Source organism: Tasmannia lanceolata, unplaced genomic scaffold (assembly GCF_043159265.1).
Source record: "Tasmannia lanceolata isolate RefF3 unplaced genomic scaffold, GAP_Taslan_0.1 ptg000003l, whole genome shotgun sequence".
Classification (NCBI taxonomy): Eukaryota; Viridiplantae; Streptophyta; class Magnoliopsida; order Canellales; family Winteraceae; genus Tasmannia; species Tasmannia lanceolata.
This window is the reverse complement of record NW_027518680.1, coordinates 61686891-61701248: the sequence shown is the minus strand read 5'-3', so window position 1 is coordinate 61701248 and position 14358 is coordinate 61686891. Positions and strand designations below refer to the sequence as shown.

Genomic DNA, 14358 nt, shown 5'->3' with positions numbered 1-14358 from the left:
GTAGAGAGAAGAGAATATAGAATGTTCTAGGGAGATTTATGAGACAAGAATTGAAGAGTGAATGTTTCGTAAGAGAGTTTAAATAGTGACCCTCTTAGCCACTATCTCTTTCATCACCCGTTCGAACTTCACTTTGGAGAGATTCATCTAAGTTTTCGAAACGCTTTTGTTGCCGATCATGTGGTTACTACAACTACTTTCAAGATATCACGTCTCATCAAGAGACACTTTTTGCACATTATACTCAAGAAAAAGAGTGTCTTCTTTACAACATTGAACTTGGGATAGAGGTCATCCACTCCCTCTTCCTCTTGTAGAAGAACCACTTTCATTTTTTTCATCTTCTTGATTTCTTCCCCCACTATTCCTTCCTTTTCCACGAAAAGAATTTCTTCATCTTTCTCTTCCTCTAGACCCTTCCCTCAAAGAGACTTGAGGTTGAAAAGCTTGTTCTAGAGGAGAAGAATAAAATTGTTTCATTTGAAGTTCATAGAATTGAGATAATCCCAATAAACTTTCTAAGGATAAAGAAGCGAAATCATTAGATTCTTCAATTGCAACAACATCATACTCAAATTTCCGAATCAAATTTCTAAAGTTTTTTTCTACAATCCTTTGATCTTGAATATCTTCACCATTTACTCTCAATTGATTCACAAGAGAAAAAATCTTCAACCGATTCCGAATCCTTCTTCTTTAATAAATCAAACTCACATCTAAGAGTATGTAATCTTACCAACTTTACTTTGTCTTCTCCTTTGTATGATGTATATAGTGTGTTCCATGCTTCTTTTGCTGAAGTCACCGATGAAATTCATTCCAAGATGACTTCATCCACTGCTTGATAGATGAAGAACAAAGTCTTCTTGTCCTTACGATTGTCTTTCAGCTCATTGAATTGTTGTGGAGTGAGAGCCACTTGATTATCCGGTTCTTCAAAGCTGGCCTCAACAATATCTCATAGGTCTTGAGATTCATATAACACCTTCATTTGTATACTCCATTGGTGTTAGTTTTTGCCATTGAATCGAGGAAGTTGAGGTAGCAACATATTATTGGAAGCCATGATTACCCCCCAACCTTTGCTTTGATACCACTTTGTTGGAATGAAACCAAGAAGAAAATTGTTCTCTTGATACCAAACACACAAAGAAAGAATCCCAAGTTGCTATAATACTCAAGAGACTTTAAATTTCACTAAAATGGCTTACAAATGAAAAAGTTACAGGGCCTAATATTTAGGCTACACTTTAAATCTGATATTAACATTCCTTAACTATAATTAGCTTTCCTAAGCTACCACTAACACAAAAACAAATGCAAAGTAAATGACTTACATAATTCCAAAACTAGAAGCAAGTTCCCTAGAACATTGACCCTCAAAAACTAAATTTCCAATGTATTCAAGTCCATGCTGCAAGTTCCCAATGTAATAGTCAAAATAGCAAAGTTCCAAACTAGGAAAATTCAATGAGTGCATGGCAAACTCCATGCATGTAATGAGTTCCAAGAAAGTCATGTGGTCAAGCATATATTTCCAACAGGTAATTACCTACTCCCACTTTATAAGAGGTATGATTGAATAGTTCCAAACTAGGAAAATTCAATGAGTGCATGGCAAGCACCAGCTCACTTTATAAGAATTATGATTGATTAGTTAGGAAGAAGTTATTGTTCTATGTGAAAACCTACTCCCAATTATAGTTAGGAAGAAGTTGTGGAGACCTCCTTCAGTTGTGTTCAGTTTATGAAAGAATAATAGCCAAGATTTTATATCGTGTAAGCCCGTCTAGTCCAGTATTTTCCAAGAGAAATCATATGGTGCCTGACAGTCATGTCCTGTGTGGGTGGTATGATAAAAGTACCACCCTTAATGTTTGATCCAAGAGCAGCCTCTTAAAAAGTGAGCTGCTGCTGGATGAAACATCCATTTGGAGGGCAACAACGTAAAAGGTTGTGCCCCAAAATTCATTTCTTTAGGATCATCACAACCCTATGATATATAGAGGTTTTCATAATGTGCAATTAATCTATCCGACATAGATCAAATATATTTGATCGAATCATGTCATGAAGGGATTCGACTCGTACCTTGACCCGAATTCGCATAGATCAGAGGGTTGGGATTTTCCTATGAAAATGATGTTTTGGTCAAAACCTATTTACGTTGTGGCCCATTAAATGGATGGTTTGGATCATCCTAGTGTGTAAATGGACGGTTTGGATCATCTTTAGTTTTTGAAAAATATTGGACTATAGCCATATAAATTTTTTTAACAACCAGTCACAAGTCTATCAGTAAGTCAAGCAATCTCGAGAACCACATATTTCCTCGCCAAACACATTCCAAAAGCTCCATAACACAACTACTATTCCACACACTATACAACACTCTTCACTCTACCATCTTGAACAACAGCTTTCCAAATGGGTTCGAACCCAAATCAGCTCCATGTCTGCTTCATCCCATTCATGGCTCACGGCCACATGAATCCCTTAATAGACACAGCCCGATTATTCTCCGAGCGAGGCATAAAGGTCAGCATAATCACCACACCCCTCAAGGCTTCCTACCAAAAGACCATCGATCGAATTCGAAAAACTGGCCACCAAATTGAACATCACGTGATCCAAGTCCCTTATTCTGAAGCCGAATTGCCCGAAGGATGCGACAATGTTGACTCAGTCACTTCCATAGCGGCCGCAGGAATGTTCTTCAAGGCCATTTCTCTGCTCCACAAACCATTTGAACAGCTCGTCGGGGAACTAAACCCGGACGCCATTGTGTCCGACGTGTTCTTGCCATGGACACTCCAAGTGGCTAACAAGTTTAACATACCAAGACTTGCCTTCACCGGAACGAGCTTCATTTCCAAGTGTTCGATTGAGAGCTTGGGTCGTTATTCCCCCCACGAAATGGTGGGCTCCGAGACAGAGCCCTTTCTGGTGCCTGGCCTTCCTCACCCGATCGAGCTTACGAAATCTCAATTGCCTGAACATATGATAGTCAAAAGCCCATTTTCGTTCATGATGGAGCAGGTCAACGAGTCGGAATCGAAGAGCTATGGCCTCGTTATGAATAGTTTCTACGGATTGGAAGGGGATTTCATTGAACACTTCGAGAAGGAGATGGGTGGAAAGGCCTGGGCCATCGGGCCCGTTGCTCTCTGCAACAGGTATGGAACAAAATCATTTACTCCGAAAGCTTAGGCTGTTAGAGTTGTGTTATTTAATCATTTATACTTCAGCAACAGGGATTCAGCAGACATAGCCGACCTAGGGAAGGAAGCTTCCATCGACGGGGAAGAGTGTTTGAAGTGGTTAGATAAACAGGAGCCCAGTTCAGTCCTCTATGTCTGTTTCGGGAGTATGAATCATTTCAAGAATCCGCAATTGATAGAGATTGCATTGGCTTTAGAGAACTGTAACCATTCTTTCATCTGGGTCGCTCGGAATCTTGGGGCTGATGTATTACCCAATGGATATGAAGAGAGAATTGAAGGGAAGGGCTTGATTGTAAGGGCTTGGGCGCCACAAATGCTCATACTGAATCACCCAGCTGTTGGGGGGTTTGTGACTCATTGCGGGTGGAATTCAATTCTGGAAGGAGTGAGCGCGGGGCTGCCTATGGTGACATGGCCGAACTTTGCGGATCAGTTCTTTAATGAGAAGCTTATAACAGAGGTGGCAAAGGTTGGGGTTGGGGTTGGGAATTTGTTTAGTGGTTCGCCTTTTCCAATTGATGAAGAGGATTTGCCAGTGATAAGGAGAGAGCAGATAGAGAAGGCGGTGAAACAAGTGTTGGGTGGAGGAGAAGAAGGGGAGGGGATGAGGAAGAGAGCTAAGGAGTTTGAAGTGATGGCAAGAAAGGGAATGGAAATTGGAGGGTCGTCTCACGAAGCCTTGAACTCTTTGATTGAGGAGCTTATGAAGAAGGCAGCCACAAAAACAGAGGATAAACAAGGGACTTAGCAGTTTTCTTCTACTTGGCAAATCTCTTTTTCTTTTTGTTCTTGAACTAAATATTTTAACATGTGTTAGCTTACCAAATCTCTTTTGCTTTTTGTTGGTGAGATAATATAGTAACAATCTTTGTAGTGTTTCATATTTTTTTACTCTCTGTGTTGTTTTTTCGCATTTCCAACTCTCACTCTCTGTCTACCTATTTTCCATTCTATACAGTTGAAATTGGGGTGTAAACATGCCCAATCCACATGCTAATCTAGACATGGCAAAAAGTGACCTGGACCCGCGGGTCCACCCGGCCGCCCATAGTTTACGGGTCCAGGTCACTAGTTAGTGACCCGTTTGAAATTTGACCCGGCCCGTAGGGTCAGGTCAAAACTGGGCCAAGCCGGTGGACCGACGGGTGCCCGTGAAAGCCCAAATGATTTAGATTTTATACGGTGTAAGCCCTTATAATCCCGTGTTTTTTCAGAAAGTACTGTATGGACCACATCATAGGATGATCTAAACCGTCCATGTTATGGAACACAACTTAAATAGGCTGTGCCCCAAAAATCATTTCCATAGGATGATCCTAGCCCTCCGATCTATAGAGGTTTCCATAATATATAATATCCAATTCCTCCATATATCAGAGGGCTAGAATCATCCTATGGAAATGATTTTTTGGGCACAACCTATTCACGTTATGGCCTATCACAGAACGGTTTGGATCATCCTATTTTATTGTGGGAATACAAACAGCAAAAAAATAGAAAGAAACCGGATGACCCATGGGTCCAACTGGCCTGCATGGGTGGGCACCAAATTTGTGACCCGTAAAATTCTTGGTCATTTATGACCCGGCCCGTAAGACCCGTACCCTTATGAGTTGGGTGAAACCCGGCCTGGCCCACCCGTTTGCCAGGTCTATACCAATCTGATATAATATTTATTTTCTAATAATATCCAATTCGGAATTGGGCTATTCATTTTTCTGCCAGTAGAAGAAGAAACCAAAGCAAAAAGGAAAAATTAAGGCAAAACAACAAAGCAAAGAAGAAAAACTTTTCTCTCCAATCTCTTGATTTCAATTCATTGTACACAGCACACACTTCACGTTTTTCTCCTCGCCCTTTCATAGATTACTAAAATCAAAAGACTCTTCCTACAACTATAGTATTCAATTCCTAGCAAACTAACACGTATGTAACCCTACTTATGACTCCTCTTTATAGCTTTATCTAGAAACTGTTGGAGATTATGTCTAGTAATTCTAATAGGAATTTCTTTTAATATTAATCTCTGCAAATCTAATAATAATAATAATCAAATTAGTAAAAATAAATTAATCAAGAGAAAGATTTAGAAAAAGCATGAATGGAGGGATTGAGGCACACAGTAAATAGCGCTATCCTTAGAGACGATAAGCCCCCTTCTGCACTGGGTTCACCGGCGTTCATCTCCCAAGATACAACAACTCTATGGGGTTGTTTCTATACACTGAAACATTCCCCACGAACCGTAATTGCCCGTATTGCCAAAAGAAAGATAAAATATGGAAAAGTTGAAAAGCCATAGAAATGCAGTTATTTTTAGAGAGAAACTATAGAAGTAGGCATTCCATTTTGGCCACGATTTTCATTCAAAAGAGAGTTTTATAAACGTAGAAATCAATGAGATACGTTTTTTTTCTTAATATGAAAGATAGATTTGTGGAATGTTAGAAACATCTCCACTCACCCCTACAATCTCTCCATATCCAAAATTGTCTCCTCTTGATTAGGGAAGGTTAAATTAAGGGCGGTGATAAATCGACCCCCTGCTCTCTCTCTCTCTCTCTCTCTCTCTCTCTCTCTCTCTCTCTCAGCACTTTCCTATTTGGGGGTCGATTTAAGATATATGGGAGTTGATTTATCAAAGCCCTAAATTAAAACAAAAACAAGCTCCTAAAAATAATAAAAGCCAATTAAATTTTAAATTACAATCCCCACATAATTTAGATTTTAAAATAAACAGGTAAGTGACTTTACTGTCAATGGGTGCAGGTGTCTTCCGGAGTTAAATCTACACTTAGTGTAAGCAAGTTTTTGTCTGAATGAGCCGTAGTGAACTGAGTCTTGAACTAGGTCCTTCAATTTAAACCTCATCTTACCGCACACAGAATACGAGTAAATAATTGAGGTATGGTCGGTTTGGCGCTTTACGGTCATGCGCCCATATCCTGTTTTCATGAGTGTCTTTAAGGAGTAACCCCACCTTCCCACAATAGCGACCTCACTACCATACTCACAAAGGTGAGTCTTCCAAGGGTGCTTTATGACCTACACCCTGTAGAATCTTTCCTTGAATTGATTAAGAGATAATGCTCATCTTAAAATCATCACAGTAATGAGCAATGTCAATGTAGGAATGAGACTAGGGATACCCCTCAAAATAGTCAGTGCTCCTCCTAGCCACCCAACAGCTTCGTTTTTACCCATTGAACCTCCTTCACGGAGAGGTTGGGTGTCCACTACGGTTGTTGTTTCATAGAAAGAACACATGTCGGAATCTCTCTCTCATTAGACATATATTAGAGGATTTCAACATATTTGGAGTACACAAACAGATATATGTGTCTGTGAATGTAGACGTTTAATTATACTCTTTGAAAGGTAGCACATATGCTATTTGATTTGGCCAAGTTCGGGACTTCTCACTGGAGATAATCTACTACTAGCCGAGAGTATTCATGGGTTTGATTGTACGGCTGCTTTCATTGGCTTATCATGTTTTGAAATCAAGGGCCTGTCACTAGCAAACGTTGCCTTCTACATGCACACGTAGCTTGTCCCCAGGCATCTGTCCGAGGACAACTTACCCAGCGTCAAATGGGCTAGTGATGTGGCACACATTTGTGCTTGTATTTAAGTTCTTTATTTCAATGAAATAAGAAGAAGAAAGAACTAAAGCAAAAGAAAGTTATGTTTCCTGGAAAGTCATGGTTTCTCTCAATTTGAACCTTCTATCTCCTTCCCTATTCTATCTTTTTTTTTTACTTATTTGAGTTACGGCCAATAATCATGACTGCTCTTTTACACCAGAGAGGGCTGTCCCAAGTGGCCTAAGTATAAAAAGTGGTGAATATATCAATTACCCAAAGAAAAGAGTAGTGATATATCCGGCCCTTTTTTAACTTCAGATAGCCACCTCTCGTTTATCTATGAATGAAGAGGGGCTGATTTACTTCACTTGGGAAGGACTCAACGGCCCTGATTACCTCGTACACTCGAGTTGGCTGTCTCACGTAAAGAAAAGGGGCGAATTTATCATTTCCCCAAGAAAAAAAAAGAGTTGTAAAGTGTTTTTTTTTTTTTGTAAAGTTGTAGTTGTAAAGTTGGAGAGCAAGGAGCAGAATCACCACCATCACAAAAGCATATAGCACCAAAGGCTGAATATATCTGAATTGAATACATGAAAGGGAAATGAGAGATATCTCAAAAAGGATTTATATTACATTTCTACAATTAGAGAAGGATTCTTCATAATTTAAAAAAAAAGAAAAGGAAAAAGAAGAACAAAGCACTGATTGGAAAGACAGTTAGGCAGCATTTGCACCGTCCATGTAAAGCAGAAATGGACAGATTTCCGTTTAGGAAACGAGACAGATTCCTAAGTCACTACCTCTTCTTTTTAATAATCCAAAACGCTTTGAAAACCCCATCTCTCTGACTGTGACCCCTCTCTCTCTCTCTCTCTCTCTCTCTCTCTCTCTGTTGTCCACATACCTCCCATCCACGAGGACCCAAACCAAACACCCAACTCACCGTCTCTCTCATAATCCTTGTGCTATTCATCTGTATCCACTTTCCTGCAATTTTCTCCTTGCTTGCAAGTTGATAAAATTACATTTATTTCCGTTCTGCAACTGGGTTTTATCCTCTATTTTACACCATCTCTAACAAATTTTCAAAAGAAAAGAAAAATAAAATAAAGAAAGAAAAAGAAAAGAAGAAGAAAAAAGGGGTCTAATCTAACTTTTTCCTAGAGCCCTTCATGGGTTCTAAGTGTTAGATTGTAAGATTTTTAATAGACTTGCATAGCATATGTTTTGGCTTTTATAAAAACATGATTCTCAGTTTTACATCAAATAAACAAAAATTAAAAAAATCCGCTCTCAAAACCTGTACAATCTCAAACCCCTTCTTGAAAGAGAGACTCCCTTAATCATCAATATCCTCATCCTCTGACATGGGTATTTGGTTGAGGTCAGGTTTCATTGAATTCCTAGAAGAAGAACTCAATTCAGAGGCAATAAGACCTGTCTCAAAAGCATCAACCCTAGCACCTACCTCTGTAGCCTTCTTCCTTATAGATGCTGCAGACATATCATGTAACTCATCCTTACCTAAAAATTCTGGGAAATTTAGCCTTGCAGAAGGACCTCTGAGATAGAAAACAGCAGTATCATAAGCCCTTGCAGCAGCCACAGGTGTTGAATAAGAACCCAACCAAATCCTTGTTCTTTTGTTTGGTTCTCTTATTTCTGCCACCCACTTTCCCCACTTCCTCATCCTTATCCCTCTATAAGGCTTCTCTTTCCCTCCTCCTCCTCCTCTTCTTCTGCTCTTATTTTCATCACTTGAACAAAACCCACCTTCCATTTTTGCAATTTCAAGCTCTCTCTCTCTCTCTCTCTCTCTCTCTCTCTTAACTTAGCCCTCCTCTTTCATCTCTTTCATGAACATTTCTCTGTTCTCTTTCTCTTCTTCTTTACCTCCCTCTTTGTATATAAATATACTGAGCTGTTATTAATGATATTGTAATAAATGTTGGACAATATTACATATAAAATAAAAGATGGGGCCCACCAAACAAAGCTAAACACGCCATTCTCTTACTTGGCCTCTTATGTCGGCCGCCACATGGCGGATCGTCCACCGACATATAAAGATCGGGTTGATCCAACGGTCTAGATCACGTGGCAGCCTTTGTTAGGATGCCGACGTGGAAGGTTGCGTGGGATTTTGATTCTCCCACGCAACTGTTTTTATTTTTGGGAAAACTTATCAATATGATGTTGGATGTCTCTCATTAAAACTTTGTAAAGATAATAAAGGTTAGGTCGGTAGTGGTGGTGGTCGTGGTCGCGGTGATAGTTATGGCTACAAAGAAAAGCTCTCTGTCTTTCCGTCTACGCAACATTGCTGAAATCAAGTGGAGAAAATGAGGCAAAAGAGCAAAAGTGTTTTGTTAAGCAACTTTAAATAGTGTTTTAGGCTTATCAATTGGGCTGTCCTGGGACCATTATACTTGTATTTTCCCATGATGGGTTGTGGTCCTTTCGTTAGGTGTGTGACTTGGGTTGATTTTTGGGGATTTGGGTTGTGCTTTTGGCCATAAAATCAGGTTGGGTTCGGGTTGTTGCCAATTTATTTTTTAAGTGAAAGCGCAACACGACCCAACCCAAGTTGCATCCCTAGGCTTCTATTTTTTTTTATCAGATAGAGATTTATCATATTATTTGTTGAGAAAATTTTCACTAATTTAGTTGGAAAAACCTAATCCTGTGGAAGGGGTTAGATGTAGGACTATATGGGTGTGATGATCTTGTGGTGACCCCACTAGATGAAGATCTCCATCTCCACTTTTGATAATTGTCCTTGTTCCATCACTAATAATTAAATAGGCTAATTAAACTCATATTTCTATAATAAATTCGACCCCGACCCAATTGGCGGCAAACACATAAGCCAAAAGGCGATAAGGGCAATTGTTGCATCTAATATTAAAATAATGCGGAGAAAAGGAGATTAATCAACCCCATTAAGATTGATCCTAAGAGTCAACGTTAGGTTTTGATGACGCCCAAAATCCGACTGAACGAACTAGCTTCGCAGAACATGTAATCCTGCGCTCACAGGGAAAGAATCAGCGGGCCCGGAGTGGTGGCTCCGGACGGCCACTTCGACACTCAAGTCAGAGACGGGCAATCACAGATAATGGACGGGAAATGGGGGAGAGAGCTAAGTCAAGTTACCAGACCGGAGGAGAAGAGAAGGAGAGTCCCCTGCTTGAGTGCCTAGTCCCCTTTTTATAAGGGTGGAGATCCACGAGCTTGGAGATATAAATTGTGCCTTTGATTTCGCCCACGTGGAGCTTGATAGCTGGCGAATAAACACGTGGAGATACGATTTCCGATGATTTTGGGCGGAGATCGTAGATGATGATTTAGGCAGGATGTTTCGAATTCGAAAGCAGCGCCTTACGTGTAATGGCTGTCCGGATTTCCCATTTGGGGGCGAGATCCCCGCGATTGTATTTTATTCCCTTGGTCACTCGGTACTGCTCGAGGGAGAAGTATCAAGGAGGTTCAATCAATGTTCGTTACCGAATGTTGCTGCTGGGACTGTGTCAATCCAGCTGAATAATGGAGAAGGGGTTTGAGGTTCGGTGCTGGATATACCGATTTTACTCCTAACAGGTTTCACAAGGGGGACACTGTGTCTAATTGGGATTGTCAATCTAGCGAATCATCATGAGATAACCCCGATGGTCCTGGACATATATCCAACGGACATCCATCCATGTGTGGCTACAAAAATGAGGGAGGAATGATGGGGAGAGGAATATCATTCTCTTAATACGGGTAATCTTTCCTTAGACATGTAATCTGCCTCCATATTGTACCATGCCAATTCCATTGCTTTATCTTCTCTGAACCCTAAATGGGTCTTACTAGATCTAAGTGTTAAAATCATCCACTCAATATCGTAACAAGAACAATGACACAGACATGTTTTCAACGGTTGGATCAACAGACCCAACCATGGGATCGTGTAAAATTCAACGCTTTAGCTTAGCTTGACGGAACACTAGATGAAGCATAATAGATCTAGCGGTTAGAATAATCCGATCAATGTGAAACGAACGACAAAGGGGACGGATTTGGGTTTGAGGGCCAGATCAACGGACTTAATCACATCCACGTGGGGCTCCCCAAAAGTTATAATAAGGAAGTAACCTAGAAATCACACTTTTTTTGGCATTTGTCTAATGAAAATGATGACAATCAAACTTCCCAGATGTTTCCTCTCTTTGATTGTCGATCTTGCCGCCCTTTTGACCTTTTGATTTGTTTTATTTCTATAATTAATCACATGGTTTAATTTATAATAATAAACTAATAATGCCGACTCATCTCTGTAGAAAATACAGTGTGGTAATGGAATCATCTATTTGAGAAATTTTGAGAGCTGCTGTCAAACTCCTCGGGTTTTTCTCAGTTTGGAGCATCTACCCTTGACTGCTTCTAAAATATTATCACAATGAGCATTTTTCTTCCCTCTCTTTCTTTATTTCTTTGTTTTTGATTGTTTCTTAGGTGGGTTATGTTCATTGAACCAATAGAAAAAGAACTGAATCTGTTTTTTCTTTCACACCAGTAGGAAGTGCATTTGTAAAATATTCCTAAAAGGATAACAGTTAACGGTGGGATCGACCACAGTCTTGATCCCATGCCAAACTAGTTGGGGTCGGCTAATGAAATCCTTTAGAAAGTTTTCAGCATTTGTCTCAAGACCATCTATCCTTGATCGAGACAATGGCCCACAAAAATCAATGGTTCAGATTTACTTGAAAAAGCCCTTGATGGATCAAGGAGATAAGAATATCAAATCGAGGAGGGGTAGACGGCCTGGGGCTGGAGTTTTGGTCATCAGTTGGACCCATAATGGGCCATGTATATTTATAGGGAAATGATAAATGCGCCAATTTTCATCACTTGGGACACCCCGCTACAGTGTATCTATGACTGCAAATGGGCTGATGTACTTCACATTTGAAGGAATGAAGTGACATGATACACTGTAGCTGATGTCCCAAGTGATGAAAAGGTGAAAAGGGGCGCATTTATCATTTCCTATTTTATATTGTAACCCTAGATTCCGGTACATTTTCAAAAAGTACTATACGACTCACTCCATAGGATGTTCCGTGTGACCCTCTGCTCTTTTTTTAAAAGTATTGTACGACCCACTCATAGTTGGAGCCACGAATTTTGTCCACGGGCGGAAAATGATTATTATAGCATGTTGGGGCCCACACTTTTACACTTCATGTTTTGGTTAGTGAGGCCCACCATCTCCCCCTATCCTATGCATAACGTGGAGCTCACAATTTACACCTTGTATTTTTGATGTAGTGGGGCCCATGATAGTGCTTGCTATTTATGCATGCCCAAGAACACTGGTGATTTAACAAATTCCAACCCCCCAACAATAGAATCGCTTTCTACTTTAAAATTTTCAATAATGCCCAGGATTTTAGATATTGTATGCGCTTGAAGTCTAATATTTTTCAAAAAGTACTATGGAGCCCATCCTAACCCGGCCGCCTACCTGCTGGAAAGAGGGAAAACAAGGGCTTTGAGTCTTTGGTTAAAAGCGGTGCAACAGGCAGTGTTTCTCTAATATATCTTTGCTTAAAGGCGTGTTTCTATCTATAGAGATTTCTACATATCATAGGCAAACCCATTGTAGATCAGAGGGTTAGGATCATCCTATGGAGATGATTTACGAGATGCAGCCTATTTACATTGTGGTTCGGCAAATGAACAGATCGGATAATCCTATAAAGTGGGAACCGCCATTTTACAAAAAGGACTGTGCAGCCCACTTCAAGCGATGATCCAGACGACTTGTTTGTTTGGCCGGCCACAGCGTAAGATAGTTTGTGCCCCAAAACTCATTTCCATACGATGATCCTAACCTATAGAGGTTGTCCCTTTATAGATCGGAGGGTTAGGAACATCTTATGAAAATCATTTTTTGGGGCACAACTTATTTACTTTGTAGCCCAACAACTGAGCGAGTTGGATCATCCCATGAAATGGGTTTCAGCCGTTTCTGAAATGACATTGCCACCAACCATATAAAATCTCCTCGGTTAATTCAAAATTTGGTCCTGAAATCTTTTCCTGGAAAATGGCTTCATTTCCGCCAGAAATTATATGATGAGTGGGTGTATATACACGTACTCATCATCCTGTCTTGATATTTGTTCCAACATCAGCTCATTTTTTGAGGAGCTGCCGTTGGATAAAATATTAAGGGTGGTACTTCTATCCTGCCCCTTACTTGTTTATACGCCCATTCATCATATAATTTCTCTCATTTCTGCCTCCTTTTGTTTGTATTTTCAGTTAGGCTCTGTTTACTTGTTTTCTCGAGAAAGGAAAAGAAAATGTTTTCCAGGAATCTGATGTGGCATTAGGAAAAGAAATTCAGGGAATCTGTGTAGGAAAAGGTTTCCCTGGACTGTTTCTGGCCTGTTCACTTGCGCAGGAAAAGGTTTTCAGGGAAACTGCTTGCCCTTCTTTTTGCACTAGTTTTCTCGGGAAACGAAATCCGAGTATTTTTGGTCGGAGATGAATTCCTAAGGGGGGGGGGGAATTGGGCTTTTCCATGTCATTTTTTGACTTATTGTAGAAATTCCACATGTGTAATTCTATTTTCCCCGGAAAGCAAGTGAACACCAGAATTCTGTCTTGTCAAGGAAAAAAGAGGCTGTTTTCCACGGATTTGCTTTCCCGGGATCGCAAGTGATCAGAGCCTTAGGCTCCGTTTCTTTCGACATAAAACTACACCATAGCTATAAGTGATATGGAAGTAGGCCCCACACGATGATGGGATCCACATTGTGCCTTGCCAAACATGGGTTCTAAGTTATTGCACATGTTATACATTGAAATACGGTGTATAAATCACTTCTACCATCCACTGAAACACAGATGCATGAATCACTCCTCAACATGATCTAATGATGCAAGCCTTCCATCCAGAACCAGTTTTGGATGTCTCATCGGACGGTTGAGATCATTTGACAGTTGTAATCTTGTATTCTGTAACCCTTATCCATATTTTAGTCGGTGCTCATGAAGAAATTGAAAACTTTAGTCGGTGTGTAAGAGAGCATTAATTGAAAAATAGTTGACTGTATGGTTCTATAGAAATCAGCTTTTGAAAATACATATTTTGGTTCTCAAACCAAAACTTTAGGGGCCATTGGATACGCGGATTTTAGAATCTTGGATTTCCTCAAAATTGTAGCCGGGAGACGAGAGAAGAAAGATATCAGTCACCGTTTTCTGATTTCTCGCCCTTCTTTCCGATAGCAAAAGAGCAGGAGATCGTCCCATGTTTCCAGGTTTTAGAAATCTCTGAGATTTCTAAAACCTGGATTTCTTACTTAAAATCCAAGAAATGCTGTCACGACAACATGCATCAGCTTGATCATGAACTCACTTTTACACTGTTTTCAAACTATCTGGATTCTAAAATTGGCGTATTGAAACGGCCCCTTAGTGTTTATTTTTGTTTTTGTTTTTCATTTTTGAATTACGTTAAAAGAAATAGAGCTGCGATGGAAACA

At 40.1% G+C, this 14358-nt stretch overlaps 2 protein-coding genes across 3 annotated transcripts; one reads left to right on the top strand and one right to left on the bottom strand.

Annotated features, from left to right (window-relative positions):
• Nucleotides 1–2351: 2351 nt before the first annotated feature.
• Nucleotides 2352–4105, top strand: LOC143858126 (scopoletin glucosyltransferase-like). Of its 2 annotated transcripts, none has more exons than XM_077368769.1 (2): nucleotides 2352–3176; nucleotides 3255–4105. In XM_077368769.1, the coding sequence occupies exons 1-2, from the start codon at nucleotides 2428–2430 to the stop codon at nucleotides 3970–3972; spliced, it is 1467 nt and encodes a 488-aa protein (XP_077224884.1). In that variant the 5' UTR covers nucleotides 2352–2427; the 3' UTR covers nucleotides 3973–4105. The 2 variants fall into 2 exon arrangements, with proteins under 2 accessions (XP_077224884.1, XP_077224878.1); XM_077368763.1 differs by having other exon boundaries at nucleotides 3249–4105.
• A 3261-nt stretch (nucleotides 4106–7366) lies between these two features.
• On the bottom strand, nucleotides 7367–8703 carry LOC143858119 (ethylene-responsive transcription factor RAP2-1-like). Its single transcript, XM_077368751.1, has one exon. The coding sequence runs from the start codon at nucleotides 8589–8591 to the stop codon at nucleotides 8151–8153; it is 441 nt and encodes a 146-aa protein (XP_077224866.1). The 5' UTR covers nucleotides 8592–8703; the 3' UTR covers nucleotides 7367–8150.
• Nucleotides 8704–14358: the final 5655 nt, after the last annotated feature.

Excerpts from the sequence above, each read along its gene's own strand:
- LOC143858126 (XM_077368763.1), top strand. The coding sequence starts at position 2,428 with ATGGGTTCGAACCCAAATCAGCTCCATGTCTGCTTCATCCCATTCATG. Across the intron at positions 3,177-3,248 it reads CCCGTTGCTCTCTGCAACAG|CAACAGGGATTCAGCAGACA; the intron begins GTATGGAACAAA and ends TTTATACTTCAG.
- LOC143858119 (XM_077368751.1), bottom strand. The coding sequence starts at position 8,591 with ATGGAAGGTGGGTTTTGTTCAAGTGATGAAAATAAGAGCAGAAGAAGA.